Source organism: Boleophthalmus pectinirostris, unplaced genomic scaffold, assembly GCF_026225935.1.
Source record: "Boleophthalmus pectinirostris isolate CB_2022bp ecotype Guang Dong unplaced genomic scaffold, ASM2622593v1 HiC_scaffold_18, whole genome shotgun sequence".
NCBI classification, from domain to species: Eukaryota; Metazoa; Chordata; class Actinopteri; order Gobiiformes; family Gobiidae; genus Boleophthalmus; species Boleophthalmus pectinirostris.
Window position 1 is genome coordinate 8,976,147 of NW_026571133.1, and position 15,096 is coordinate 8,991,242.

The following is a 15,096-nucleotide window of genomic DNA, read 5'->3' on the forward strand; positions in this document are numbered from 1 at the left end:
CTAAAACAGAGGACAAAATCAGGACTAAAACAGGGCTAAAACAGAGGACATAATCAGGACTAAAACAGGGCTAAAACAGAGGACAAAATCAGGACTAAAACAGGACTAATACAGGACTAAAACGGGACTAAAACAGAGGACTAAACCACATCTAAAACAGGACTGAACCAGGACTAAATCAGGACTAAAACAGGACTAAAACAGGACTGAACTAAGACTAAAACAGGACTAAAATAGGACTAAAACAGGACTAAAATAGGACTAAAACAGGACTAAAATAGGACTAAAACAGGACTAAAACAGGACTGAACCAGGACAAAAACAGGACTAAAATAGGACAAAAACAGGACTTAACCAGGACTAAAACAGGAATAAAATAGGTCTAAATCAGGACTGAAGCAGGACTAAAACAGGACTAAAACAGAACTAAACCAGGACTAAAACGGAGCACTAAACCACATCTAAAACAGGACTGAACCAGGACAAAATCAGGGCTAAAACAGGGCTAAAACAGAGGACTAATACAGGACTAAAACAGGACTAAAACAGGACTAAAACCGGACTGAACTAAGACTAAAACAGGACTAAAATAGGACTAAAACAGGACTAAAATAGGACTAAAACAGGACTGAACCAGGACAAAAATAGGACTAAAATAGGACAAAAACAGGACTAAAATAGGACAAAAACAGGACTTAACCAGGACTAAAACAGGAATAAAATAGGTCTAAATCAGGACTGAAGCAGGACTAAAACAGGACTAAAACAGAACTAAACCAGGACTGAAACGGAGCACTAAACCACATCTAAAACAGGACTGAACCAGGACAAAATCAGGACTAAAACAGGGCTAAAACAGAGGACTAATACAGGACTAAAACAGGACTGAAACAGGACTAAAACAGGACTAAAACCGGACTGAACTAAGACTAAAACAGGACTAAAATAGGACTAAAACAGGACTAAAATAGGACAAAAACAGGACTTAACCAGGACTAAAACAGGAATAAAATAGGTCTAAATCAGGACGAAATCAGGACTGAAGCAGGACTAAAACAGGACTAAAACAGGACTAAAACAGGACTAAAACAGAACTAAACCAGGACTAAAACGGAGCACTAAACCACATCTAAAACAGGACTGAACCAGGACAAAATCAGGGCTAAAACAGGTCTAAGCCAGCACTAAACCAAGACTAAACCAGGACTAATCTTGGACTTGAGACAGAGAGAACCCCGAGCCTGTTTAGCAGTAGCAGCAATAGCCCTGTGGGGCGGTCTACACGGGTGCACCTCCCATCCCGACACTTAGTCCTATTTTAGTCCTGTTTTAGTCCTATTTTAGTCCTGGTTTAGTCCTGGATTAGTCCTGAATAAATCCTGGATTAGTCCTGGTTTAGTCGTGATTTAGTTATGTTTTAGTCTTGTTTTAGTCTTGTTTTAGACCTGTTTTAGTCCTGTTTTAGTCCTGTTTTAGTCCTGGTTTAGTCCTGGTTTAGTCCTTTTTTTAGTCCTGGATTAGTCCTGGCTCAATCCTGGTTTAGTCCTGTTTTAGTCCTGGTTCAGTCCTGGTTTAGTCCTGGTTCAATCCAGTGCATGTGAAGAAAATGACAATAAAGCGAACTTTAAACTTTGAACTTTAATGTCACACTGTGGAAAAAAAAATATATCCATGGAGATGTTACACGACAAAAGTCACATAGCTCACCTTTTAGATATTTCAAAGTAAAATCTGCTATAATAATATTTAGTAAACTGCAAATCCAGTCCCTTATCTTTATGACATTGGCTTCTCTTTATCCACTTTCTACTATTTCTCTAAACATTGGCCTCAAAACAAGATAAAAAAAAAATTATTCACTTATTATTATTATTGACCGTGACTGTGCAGAAATTACGGGGCTTTCCTTTGTTAATGTGTTATATTTTGAATCGCTGCTGTCACCGCTGTGTCCAGTCCAGATATGAGTGGAGTCGGTTTTATCTGTGAGGAAGCAGGCCCGGTCCAAATATAGGCGTAAAGGATGACATCATGCATGCCTCCCCCTATCTGTCCACATGCGCTCAACTGTATTAAAATAACTTGTCCTGTGTAAGTCTGAGTGGACTATCACAGGAAATATCAAGGCTGTCCCTGGAGATGCCCGGGACAGTGTGACAGGGCACAGTCATGGGGAAGAAATGCCAGAGGCGGACCACATGGAAGAAAATGTGATTCACTATAAGAATGTTACTGTGCGGTTTTAGTTTAATGACATAATATCTGACTAATAGTAGTTAACTAAGAAAACACAAGTAAAAGTGTTTATTTAGCTTCATTAAGTAGCTGCTTGGATTACATGAATGTCTTATTTAAGTTGACATCTGCCTGACATCATGTAACATAAATTATGTACCGTATTTTTCAGACTATAAATCATGCTTTTTTCATGGTTTGGGTGACTTATACTCCGGGGCGACTTATATATTAAAATTTTCAGACTTACAGACTCTAGGCTTGTGTGTCAGTATCTGCTGTTCCTGTTACTCCTGTACCACTGTCACTTCGCATTCTACTGCGCATGTCTCCTGTAGAAAAAAGAAAGTTGTTCTGCTGCAAATAGTGAAATATTCAGCCGAAAACGATAATTGAGCAACAGAAAGAAAGTTTGGAGCGAGCGAGAAACTTGTGAGGGACTGGTGAACACAGCTTTACGGCGGGAGGGTGAACCATGTAACTTTCCAGGAAGTCACTGGATGAATCGACAAAGCCTGGACTTTAGTGTCAACCGAAACTATCCTGTCGGGATTCAGAAAGGCCGTAATAATTCTAACTGGAACTGATGCTGAGTCTGATGACAGCTACACAGAAGAGGAAGTGGCGCTCTGTTTACCTCATGGATCTATGGTTTATCTCTGGAGATCACGCAGAAGTGACACCGAGGATGAAGAATTCAGCGGATTTAGTGATTTGGAGTGAGATCGTGAGTTTGGTAGTTAGGACATCGGACATCGTAAATCGATTGTTGGATGTCCTAACAGCGGAAAACGGCTTGAGAAATTTGTTTGCGAACTCCATAAATGCAAAAGGGAATCAGATCTGTGTGACTGCAAACCTCCGTTCAAACTGTTTCCTTTCCCAAAGGAATTGAAAAATGGTGAAAGGCAAAGGCGATGGGCAGTATTGATCCACAGAAAGGACCAAAAAGGTAATCTTTGACTGCCTAAATCATCCCGAGTTTGCAGCGAACATTTTGTATGTGGAGCCGAGTTGTTTTCCGCTGTTAGGATCCAACAACCACACAATTACGATGTCCGAATCCCAAAACTAAAATAAGACAATATCAGAACCAGAAACAAAAGCGATATGGTTCAAAAGACTAGAAAAGATCGGCTTTGACAATAGACGCATCCCACTGGGAAATCAAGCATGGCGGTTTGATGCTCACTTTTTCGGAAAATCAAAGTCCGAAATTCTTGATGCGTCTATTGGTCAAAGCGGTCACATGATACACGAGACCATGCTCCTTGCGCCCGATTGCGTAGGTTGGTGTGTGTCCGTGTGGGAAAAGACGGCTACTGCACTTTTCGCTCCAGAGTTTAGTCAGAATTGATCACATGATGGACGTTTCTGTCATCACACAGGAGCCTGTATCAAAGATGTAATAGGAAAGAAAAAAAAAAACCTTTATAAATAACTCCATTACACATCACTACCATCAGACTGAACCAGCATTAGCTCAGAGGGTGAACCGAACTTTTTTCTGTCTTTAACTTTTCTAACACACAGACTGAAACGTGACCGGAAGACTCTGTGGTTTGGTCGCAGTGGGGACTGTTTTTGTTCCAGACAGAAGCTGCTCCTCCCAAATGAAAAGCCATGTGCACTTTATTAACACAACACGACTATTAGCACAAAATGTTACCAGATTTGGACCACTCCGCAGTGCACAATGTAAAAATGACTCGGCGTTTTATCAAATATGGTTGTGTAATTATTATTTATTTGACATTAAAAAACAATATCTTTGACCTAATGTTATAATCTGTTTTAGGAATGAAGTACGGGACAATATCTGGACTTTGAGAGGCATTTTGTGAACATTTACGAGGTTTTCTAAAGGTCAAAGTGCACAAACTGAAGCATAAATATTGACTAATTGAGGACAGTTGTTCTGGAGAAAGGTCACACACGTAAAGTGAATTATTGGAAATGTTTAGCAGTAAAAACTTAACCTTTAGACATGATCTTCTGTTTAAATGTGCTCCATGATACTACACTTTTCAGGTGAAGGGTCTGCCGCCTGCTTGTCGCCATGGAGATTCTGTTGCTTTTCAACTCTTTTCACCACTTCCGTAAAATTCCACAGTGTTGCATTAAAATGTATCTGTCTATTATAGTTGATTTTAGTCCTAAAACATGTACAAGTAAAATCCTTCAGCCGAGGTAGTCCTGATCATAGACCCTCTAGTCACGATGTTGCATATAGGAAGTGAGCATGGGTACACTTCCGGCTCCATCGACTCTGGCTCCAGTTCACTTTACTGAAAAACGTCGCCCGTCTTTTTGTAACTGCTGCTGTCAGGTTCCTCATTTTGGTTTTAAAATGTTCCGATTAACCCGCTCTGCATGATCCTGTGGTTTTTATTTCACTGTTTTGTCCGTAAATTAATTAAAACCTAATATGGAACACTGCGCTAAATTCGCTCCTATGACTGCAAGCCTCAGTGAGCTTCATTTGCCTGAAACCAAACTCTATGAATGACGCCACACTCCCTTAGTCCACTTCTTTATACGGTCTATGGTCCTGACCAAACTAAGCTCAAGAAACAGAGAATGAATTTCTATCATCTTGAAAAATCACCCCACCTCTCCACAGATCCAAGGGTGGATTTGAGGACACCCTGCTCCGTGGGATCTCTTGCTCCAAGATTAGTTATAGTTTAGGTTTAATCCTGGTTTAGACCTGGTTTAGTCCTGGTTTAGACCTGTCTTAGACCTGGTTTAGTCTTGGTTTAGACCTGGTTTAGACCAGGTTTAGTCTTGGTTTAATCCTGGTTTAGACCTGTTTTGTTCTGGTTCGGTCCTGGTTCAGTCCTTGTTCAGTTCTGTTTTAGTTCTGTTTTAGTCCTGGTTTAGTCCTGGTTCAGTTCTGGTTCAGTTCTGTTTTAGTCTTGCTTTAGTCTTGCTTTAGTCATGCTTTAGACCTGCTTTAGTCCTGGTTTTAGACCTGGTTTAGTCCTGTTTTAGTCCTGGTTTAGACCTGGTTCAGTTCTGGTTTGGTCTTCTTTTAGTCCTGGTTTAGGCTTGGTTTAAGTCCTGTTTTAATCCTGTTTTAGTCCTGGTTTAATCCTGGTTTAGACCTGGTTTAATCCTGGTTCAGTCCTGGTTCAATCCTGGTTCAGTCCTGGTTCAGTTCTGGTTTAGTCCTTGTTTAGACCTGGTTTAGTTCTGGTTTAGTCCTGGTTTAGGTGGCAGGTGGGCGGGATTCATCACATCGTTGACGTCACAAATCTCATACCCCCACTTAAAAAATCCCCACTACACCACTGCACAGATCTGACCCGTCACTTGGCTTTGTGGCTTTACCTTGTGGAACATTCCAGGCCAAACCTCTATTTACAAACAGACAACACACCCTCCAACGGAAAAGTTACATAGTGCAGCTTTAACCAGCCCTCCGAGCCAAGTACATTGTGCCCTAACACTCTGTACTGTAGATGTCTCTTGTATCCTCATAAATCAGCAGGGAGGATCTGGGAACTGCCACTGGTCCTGTTTGAAGTCGGGCCTGGTGCTGTCCCATGTGTGGATGACTCAACCAGCCAGAACGGAGCACCACACCCCGCAGAAGGCAGCCTGCTCCGGGACAAAACCACCGGTGCACTGGGAACACACCACCAGACTCAGTACATTTTTCCTTCTCCGTTGGATGTTTTAGACAAATAGACTGGGCTGTAAAATGAATGTAATTTGGAGAGTTTTGGAAGTTGTATGCATTCTTGTAGGGCTCAGTAAGTGTATGATTTATAATGGTTTGAGGTACTTCCATACAAAATACAAGGCTGCAGTACCAAAGCTTTGACATTTCTGATTTATTATATAATAGCGAACACAGATGGCATTATATTTTTGTTTAAGGAGACTTGTTATGCAAAATCAACTTTTATAAACTCTTAACCTTCTTATGATGTTCCTTCATTATTAGTCTCCTCAAAGTTGAGTTGGGGTGAAGCAGGGGTGTCAAACTCAAATTCACAGAGGGTCAAAATTTAAAACTGGGACTAAATCATGGGCCAAACTAAATATTTATTCAAAAATTTCAACAACATCTGCATTTTTTCTCTTCTTTCAAGATATGTAATGGGGCCCGGTCAAGCAGAAGTAAACAGTAAGGCCAAAAATTCAAGTTAATGCATCTGATATAAAAATGTATTCAACAGATAGAATATGTAGTCTAGTTTATGAAACTGTTTACCTTTTTTCTGTACCATTTTTGGTTCTAAAGTTACATATGTTTTAAACAGACCATGTATGAAACATGGAACAAAAATGATTTCCCAAATTTCAAAGACCTGCAAATCATGTAAATAAATTTATGTATTTCATCATATCTTGTCTTATTCAATCTTTGAACTGTTGATGAAGGTACATGATAAAAAAAAAAAATTTTAAGTATCTAAAATGATAAAAATTTGCTTGGAAGGACTGACATATTTTATAGAAATAGTTACCTTTCATTTTGAAGTAATATTAAAATATTTGGAAGAAAAAAAGCTGACAAATGATGCAAAATCATGCACCTTCTACTTGCTTGCACAATTTTCCCTCCGTTACTTTTCCCCTCCGTTACCATGACCTTTCTTAATAAAAAATCTCATTACTCAAAAAGTAAGAGGTTTTTCAACCTAATCTTGTACCATATGGTAGAAAACTATATGAAGCAAATATTCAAACCAGTTTGTTAAGGATATGTAAGTGAGAACTGGTAGTTATCGCTGTTTGTATTTATTGTCCAAAAGTGCTGCATATTTCATTCCCTCCGTTACCGACATGAGTTTTAAAATTTTTTGAATTTGAAAGAATATCACAGGTTTAACTTTCCCTGTTGGAGTGTAACTCTTTCCTACATTCTGATACTTTACTTAATTTCAATAGTCCCTCTAGTTTCTGAATAAGAGCTATTTGAATGTAAAAAATCTGCCCCTGTTTCCCTCCGTTACCACTTGACCGGACCCAATGTTAAACCTTTTCTTATTAAAATAAATGTTTAATAATAGTTTTGCTTAAACATTGAATCCAGAACAAGCATAATATAAAATAATAACAACATTTTAAATAAATAATGTCTCTTTAGCCTATCTGTAGCTGGCAGGAAGCTCTAATACATATTTGATATGATCTCGTGGCCAAATATAACTATATCGCGGGCTAAATTTTGTCCCCGGACCAGAGTTTGACATGTGTGGATTAGAGAGATGCATGTTTAACAGTGCATTGTATACATTTTCTGTTGGAGGGTTCGTCACCTTATTTTCTCCATAGAGATGTTATTGATTTGTCTGAAATGTTTCACAGTATGGCATTAAACCTTTCTATTATCATGGAGACCAAACCAAGCCAAGTTACCAGTCAGATCTCTGGAGAGGTGACCCCACTCACAGCCAGAATGCCTGTTTTTCTAGGTATGTTTGAGCTATCTGTTTAATGTCATATTGTGGAATATTTAAAGGAGAGCAATGACATATCCATCATTGAAACTAGAGAAACTAGAGATGCGCGGATGGTGGTTACAGCCGCGAACTCCGCGGCTAAACCACGGGTCGGGTGGATGACGTGACGAAGAATAATAGTTTAATTAAATTACAGCAGGTGGTTTTACTCCGCTTTCCTTTCTTTCAGTATACATTGAGTAATAATGTGTTTAATGCAGTTTTGCGCACATTTGTTTATGTTTTACAGACAAAAATTAAAACCTCATGGGTAATTTGCTTAAATTATTAGTGCTGAAAAAAAACAGCATGTTCCTTGTGCCCTGATGCGGTCAGCTTCTATCAGACCTAAAAAGGAAACGGTGGAATATATGTGTTCGTTCTGTAACAGAGGATCCACTAATGGTGAGTCTGCTCTGTGCTTCTATTGCGTTGGAGATGGTTCATGTTAAACTTTTCAGAGATTATACATCTGCAGGTCACATGCATAGACTGTATATATGAATGGACATACATCCTCGCCTCCTTGTGTTGTGATGAACTGCTTTGCGGCGCATAGACCTCAATGCACATCCATAAATCAAAAACTGCTGCAAAGACATGTGTTCTTACTGTGAGCAGGTCCACTTCTCCACAGATCTGACCTGTAACTTGGGCTGGTGATGTGTTCTGCTTGTCTCTGTTGAGATATGAAATGCCATAGTGTAGAACAGGGATCTCCAAATTTTTGTGTCCAGCAAGCTACTTTTACAACCCTTTTTTTGCCAGAAATTGAGTTGATATAAGGGGGCAAGCCTTAGATGTTGTACAGTTAGATGCCTATAAAACATTAAACCATGATCCATTTTTAGTGCACAAAGTTTAAAATAAGACATTTACTGTAGTAATTAATCAAATTTGAGTTATTCAGTACAATACGTATAATATATTATAAGCTTTTCCCAAATCCTGTAGGAAGAAGGGCAATAATATCTTTCCCCTTGATAAAATTCACCAAACATTCTCTTTGTTCCAGCTTTAAATCCTCAATCTTGGGAATCGTTGCCAACACAGAATGTATGGCTCCGTCTACATCCATCTTGACCAATTTATTTACTGTTGTGCTGTACCACAAAAGAGACCCAGTCATGGCTTCACAGCTCTTAACAGATTGGCCGGTGCACAGTCTACAACTACTGGGGTTCTTGCAAACCATCCAGTGTATTCCGATTTCTGATCTAGTTGCTGGAGAGAAATGAAGTTGAGGCACTAGATGGAGCCAGCCTGGCTAGTATTGTGCTCCTTTAAAGTTTAATACTGAGTAACTGACAACGTCTCATACATATAATGTATATTTAGACACAGCCGCTGATGTAATCTCTGGACATTTCTTTGCCTAGTGAACTAGTTTTGTGGGTGTCAGTCTTGTGTCTGGACCATGGGAACAGCTCTTGAAGTCCGAGCCTGAGAGCATCCGGTCATAAAGAGTTTAAACACAGTGAAGTCAGTCTTTCTGCAGTGGGAACATGCTGTAACTGTCTGCTCTGAGAAACACCACTCTGCTTCACCTTTGGACCACTACCACTCTGTCTGTGCCTCCATCTCAGACTTTATTTTCCTACTCAGAAATTGACTCAGTGCTCTCAGTTCTGGGTTTATTTTACGTGGCCTTATACAGTTTCTGATGAAGCTCAAGATCATTTTAAAACTGTTCAGGAAATGTTCACTCACCTTCACCTTTGGATCACTACCACTGTGTCTATGCCTCTCTCTGTACAGACACTTTTGTGAATATGCAATGGCGCCATCTTGTGGACACTTTTTGCTTCTCTGTCAGCTGATTCATGTGGAGTTGCCATAAATGTTACTCAGTCCTTCCTGCGTTTCTATGGTTACAGGTGATGGACAGCTCGATGCCTCTGATCGGGGAGCACGTGGAGGAAGACAAACAGCTCATCACTGAACTGGTCCTCCACAAGATGGCGCTGGCGCTGCTGGGAGTCTCCATGCCCCAGCCTTCCTCTGTCAAGGTTCAACTCAAATATTTCATCTACAATTGAAAAATAATCATAATATTTTTGTTGAATCTACACACATACAGTTTGTCAGTGTTTTTCACATTTGTGTTGTGGAGAAAAAAGCAAAAATGGGGTTTATACAATATCAAATCATAAACATGTATTGCGTTTTTTTTTTCTAAATTTGGTATAAATTCATACATGTTCTTTTTATATTTTTTTTATCTTTTGCCATCATTAAAATGTAGTTTACTGGCAAGCTCAAACTTTCTTAATTCTTCTTTCACAGACCACACAGCCAAGAAGAGGTAAGACTCACTTTTATCCCCTTTATTGTTGTGGTGTTTTGTCTGATGTGGACAGTTTAATGATATGTATTATTATTTGTGTTTTGCCTGTTGGGTTAGTCATTCTTTTAAGATTTTAAGACTTCCTTTGTACAGTCTTTTGCCCTGATTGGTGGGGGCCTGGACATCTTTTGAGCTCTGTACCTTTTTAAAAGTGTTTTTTTTTTTTTTTTTTTTTTTTCATGTCAGATTTTGCATGTGTGCAAGGGCGTAGGTTTGGTCCCAACCAATGGGTCTGGGTCTGAATCTGGGCAGGTCCAAAATAAGTGAGAGGTGGTTTCACTGTACACTGTACATTTCTCAAAATGTACAGTTTGTGTATATTGTCTTTCCAAGATGATTCTTTAGTGGACAACAGCGATGTAGAAGTTTGTAGCAGATTTTGCCTGTTGGTGATGAGATATTTGTGAGGTAATTATTGCTCATTGCTCATTTTAAGTCAAGTTTAATTGAAGATGAAGCCAAGTTCCTTTTGAAAAGTTTTTCAAAGTTTGGCAGTGTCTTTGCTCACTCCTACTCAAGCCGCCGTCTTCAGGTGCGGCCCTGTCCTGCCGCTTCCCCAGTTTAGACTCCTGGCTCCACTAATGACATCACTCTGTTTCAGCCAATGAAATAGCGGCAGGTGTAACCCGGTCGTCATATCACTGAATACATCTCAGAACATCTAATAAACAAAATGTGAATTAAAACATGTTAAATTAATACTACTGAGTTTGGAAAAATATTGGAATAAATTTATATTATTGTTTATTAAAATAAAATGGCAAATATTGTTCGGGACTATTTTGTCTTCCCCAAATATCGGTTGTGACGTGTCCCCACCATCTCTATGCAAACCTATGCCCTTGTGTGTGTGTGATATTTGGGATGTCATGTCTTTTTTCTCTGCAAAACAAATCTCCAAACAAACAGATCCAAATAAAGTAACTTTGAACCTTGTGAATGTTAAATATAAATATATTCTCTCACAGGAGGACACCGGTCTGCCTCTGCCTCCCCCTCTCAGTCCGCTCAGGGCTCCCCGCAGAGGGCCCGCTCAGCCAACACTTCCCCCAGTCAGGCCTTCCAGCCTGGGCCCATCCCCGCCGTGACCGGACCTGGAGCTCAGAAACAGTCTCCACACCTCAAGTCAGTCCAGTGCACTCACTATCAGAATACAAGAAAACAAAAGAGTATAGGTCCACTTTAAAGCTGCACTGTGTAACCTTACTAGAGGAGAGTACGCCATCTGCTGGTCTCCACGGTGATGTCGTTGCTTTGCCGGGGATGTTCCACAGTGGCATCTTGTATTTATTCACTTACAGGTGTTTTAATTCTCAAAACTACTACAAAAACACAAGTTATTATTGTGAGCAGGTCCACTTCTCCACAGATCTGTCCTGTAACTTGGTCTGATTATGTGTCTTGCCTGTTTCCATGGAGATAGTTAAATCAAATGCCATACTGGAGATCATTTCAAGTCGAAGTAGAGGACCCTCTACCAGAAAAGTTACACAGTACATCTTTAAATAGCCACAGACAGACGTGAAATCTGAATGTTGTTTGTTGAAAGGGAAAGTGGAATTTTCATAGAGGTATTTATGGTTTATGGTTTATGGTTTATGGTTTAAGATAAGAGATAATATAATCCTCAGTCACATGCTTTAACACTAACTCTAAAGTTTTATTGTGCATTGCTGCCTTATTGTAAAAAAATAAATAAAAACAGAGCAGATTGGCAAGAGAACAGAGAAAATTTGATGTTCTGTTTTTTCAGAAGTAGAAACAGTTTCTACCTCGATTTACTTTTATTTATTATTTGAAAAAGCAGGTATTTAATAATCAAGAGACATCATTGTGCGAGTTCACACTTTGTATTATTATTAAATTTGTATTATATATATGTTGTTTCACTAAATCAAATACCTGTACTAACCTGTGCTTTGCCCTGTCCACAGTAAGTCTCAGTCCTTGACAAACACACTGTCTGAGACGCTGAAGGGAAACCCCACAGACGACGAGGCCAAAGCCGAGACCATCCGCAGCCTGCGCCAGTCCTTCGCCAGCCTCTTCTCCGACTGAACCACAGCGCCCCCTACGGATCATATCACACTCACACCGAGCGCCCCCCTACAGGCCAGCCTCCTCTCCGACTAACTACAGCACGTCCTAGCCCCGGTCTGTTATCCAAGTGAACACAGCGCCCCCTACAGCCACATATCAACCTAATCCAGAGCTTTCCCTACAGATCAGCCTCTCCTCCCACTGAACCACAGCGCCCCCTATGGTTCAGTTTGCTCTTCAACTAAATAACAGCACCCCCTACAGTCCAGCTTCTTCTCAGACTGAACCTACACTCTCATACTCACATTCTAAAGTCTTGTTAAGGTCTTCGGTACCACTCTATAATAACTACACCGTAAATATCTTTCATAAAGCATAAACAAAAATTAATCCCCGTGTTCACCTTCACCGGCATACATCCGCTACTCTGAAGTTTTTTCTACAATTTAATTTTCTTAATCAGTGATCAGACACAGGATTCGGCAGTGTTGCGTTTTCATTTTGGTACAAATGAAAAAATTAATCTGCTTCACGCTAATGCGATCTGCAGCTGTCCATCGGAGGTGCCGACTCTTTGTTGTGACGTTTACGATGACGTCGGCTCCAATTGGGCACCTTAGTTTTCTAAAGAGGACTTCATCTTTAGAAAACTAAGGTGCGGACTTGTTTCTTTTATTACGTTGTTTTAAATAATTATTGCAGTTTAAAATGTGCAAATTTATAACATAATGATCCATGGTTATAACGTCTTTGTTCATGCTTTATTGAGGCTATTTAAAGTGTAGTTATCATAAAGTGTTACCAGTTCTTCAGGTAAACATGCCTGAATTTTGCAGTTGACCACTGAAACATATCATTATCCATACGTCCATCTGAAAATAACATTATGTCTATGAAGAAGACAAAAATTAACCTAATGAACTCTTCTCAGTATGAACCCTGCCCTCTGCACTTCCTCTTCCTTTGCTTCCAGTGTCCAGCCTCAGCTTCCAATTTACATGTTTGTCCTGTGTGTTTGTCGTGTGTTTCCTCAACTGGTGTTAGAAGAAAGCGCACTTACGTTAGAGGTCTTACTCATGGTATTTATTTTTGTATTTATTTATCTATTTATTTATTTATTATATTTAACATTTGTCATACTTGTAATGCACTCTAAACATGTCACAAAACTGGGACTAAACTCAGAACTAAACCTGGACTAGACTAGAACAAGAACTTGAACAATACTAAACTACTAAAGTCTACGTCAAGACAAAACCAGGATGAAACCCAAGTGTGTGTGAACGCAGCCAATGTTCCATCCACAAGAGGGCGACATGCATTTCTGTTTGGGTCTTTCTGAATTACAACCAAACTTAAAGCCACACTATGTAACTTTTTAACCAAAAATAGAGTAAAATAAAAGTTATGTTTAGTTCACAAAAGGAGGAGGGGCTCGTCCTGCTTGTTACCATGGAAATGTTGTTCTTCCACAGTATGGCTATATCTCCGTGATGAATGTTTTGAAGTATGGTTTTAATATTTTATTTCCATGGTATCATACAAGTGATGTGCGACCTTCAGAAAGTTACATACTGTGCCTTTAAGCAACCTTGAAACTAATTGTTGTTCATTTTATGAGTTGTCCTTCTGTTGCTTTGCATGTGGCGTCTACACCAATGGAGATCATCAGCGACCGCCCAAAACCAGTTACAGAACTAAATTTACCACTCATTTTTCTCATAGACTTTCAGAAAAAACAATAATAGTACCGTATTTTCCTCACTATAGGGGGCTCTGGATTATAAGGAGCACTGTCATTGAATTATCTATTTTTGAACTTTTTTCACATATAACTGCACCGGACTATAAGCCGCATTAAACAAACACAACAGTTAAGTCAGTCAAACTTTATTAACACGTTCACAATAACTCATAATTGTTCAAACAGTTGGGTGATTACGGTGTCCAGCACGCCCGCATCCCTCTTGTCATTATCCGAGTCAGTGTGGTTACTGTTCCCTGGCAGTTCAGTGATGATTCCGGTCTTGGTGAAAGCTCAGACCACAGTTGATACTGATCCTTAGCCCGGGCGTCCACGATCCATTGGCAGATCGTGGCGTAAGTCGCTCGGCGTTGTCTCCCTGTCTTGGTGAATGTGTGTTCGCCTTCTCTCATCCACTGCTCCCACGCAGCTCACACTTTAACTTTATAAAAGCCTTGAGTTTAAAGTCGGCGTTGTAAGCGTGTCTCTTGACAGGTGCATTTTGATATTAAAAGAAATCACAGTATGTAAGGCACTCTGGATTATAAAGGATTATAAAGTCGTTTTTTGATTAAATTAAAGGCTTTTAAGCACGTCCTATAGTGTGAAAAATACGGTAATTGAAATTGAAAGCTTGCTCAGTGCTTATAAACTTACCAGATTATCAGCCTTATGTGGTAACTACAATACCATACAATATACCATACCATAATTCATATCATTTTATTTCAAATCTGTTTCTGAAACTTTATAAACTGCTAAGTTATTGAAACATTTTTGCAGAATCTTGCATTTTAAACAGCCTTTTTGGACTTAAAACTACAGTGTTATGGATATTAGTTGACATGTATCTTGTTATCCTCCATGATGTCTGTAAATATTTAGATTTTTCAGAAAATCTATGAGAAAAATGTATGGGAAATTTCTCTTTTTGAACTGGAGCAAGCGGCCACTGTTGAGCTCCGTGGTTTAAGTTAAACGCCGTATCTCCAGGACATGCTCATTTTCTTAAAAGATCATTCAAGTTGTGAATTCATTCGTTATGTTTATGTTGTGAATTTGAGCACTTTCTGTAAGTATTATACCTCAGTGTACGTTTTGCTCCGTGTATTTAGTCCCTGGATTCACTGATGGAGGTGAGTTAGGCATTACTCTTCAGCCATGACTTTAAATCAGCAGTAGTTTTATCACTATAGTCATATTGTAGGTGTATTTGAAAATCTCGTGATAGTAGCATCCAGATGGTGCTTTGGAGGTGCATGCCTGTAGTGAAT

General features: G+C 39.4%; 1 protein-coding gene across 1 annotated transcript in view; it reads left to right on the forward strand.

Annotated features, from left to right (window-relative positions):
• Positions 1-12,467, forward strand: part of LOC110168475 (synapsin-3-like) — a 186,687-nt gene extending 174,220 nt beyond the window's left edge. The window contains exons 12-15 of the mRNA XM_055153304.1: positions 9,569-9,700; positions 9,978-9,996; positions 11,007-11,163; positions 11,973-12,467. Coding sequence (XP_055009279.1) covers positions 9,569-9,700; positions 9,978-9,996; positions 11,007-11,163; positions 11,973-12,096 — 432 coding nt within the window. The 3' untranslated portion in view covers positions 12,097-12,467. The remainder of the gene's footprint in view (positions 1-9,568; positions 9,701-9,977; positions 9,997-11,006; positions 11,164-11,972) is intronic.
• Positions 12,468-15,096: the final 2,629 nt, after the last annotated feature.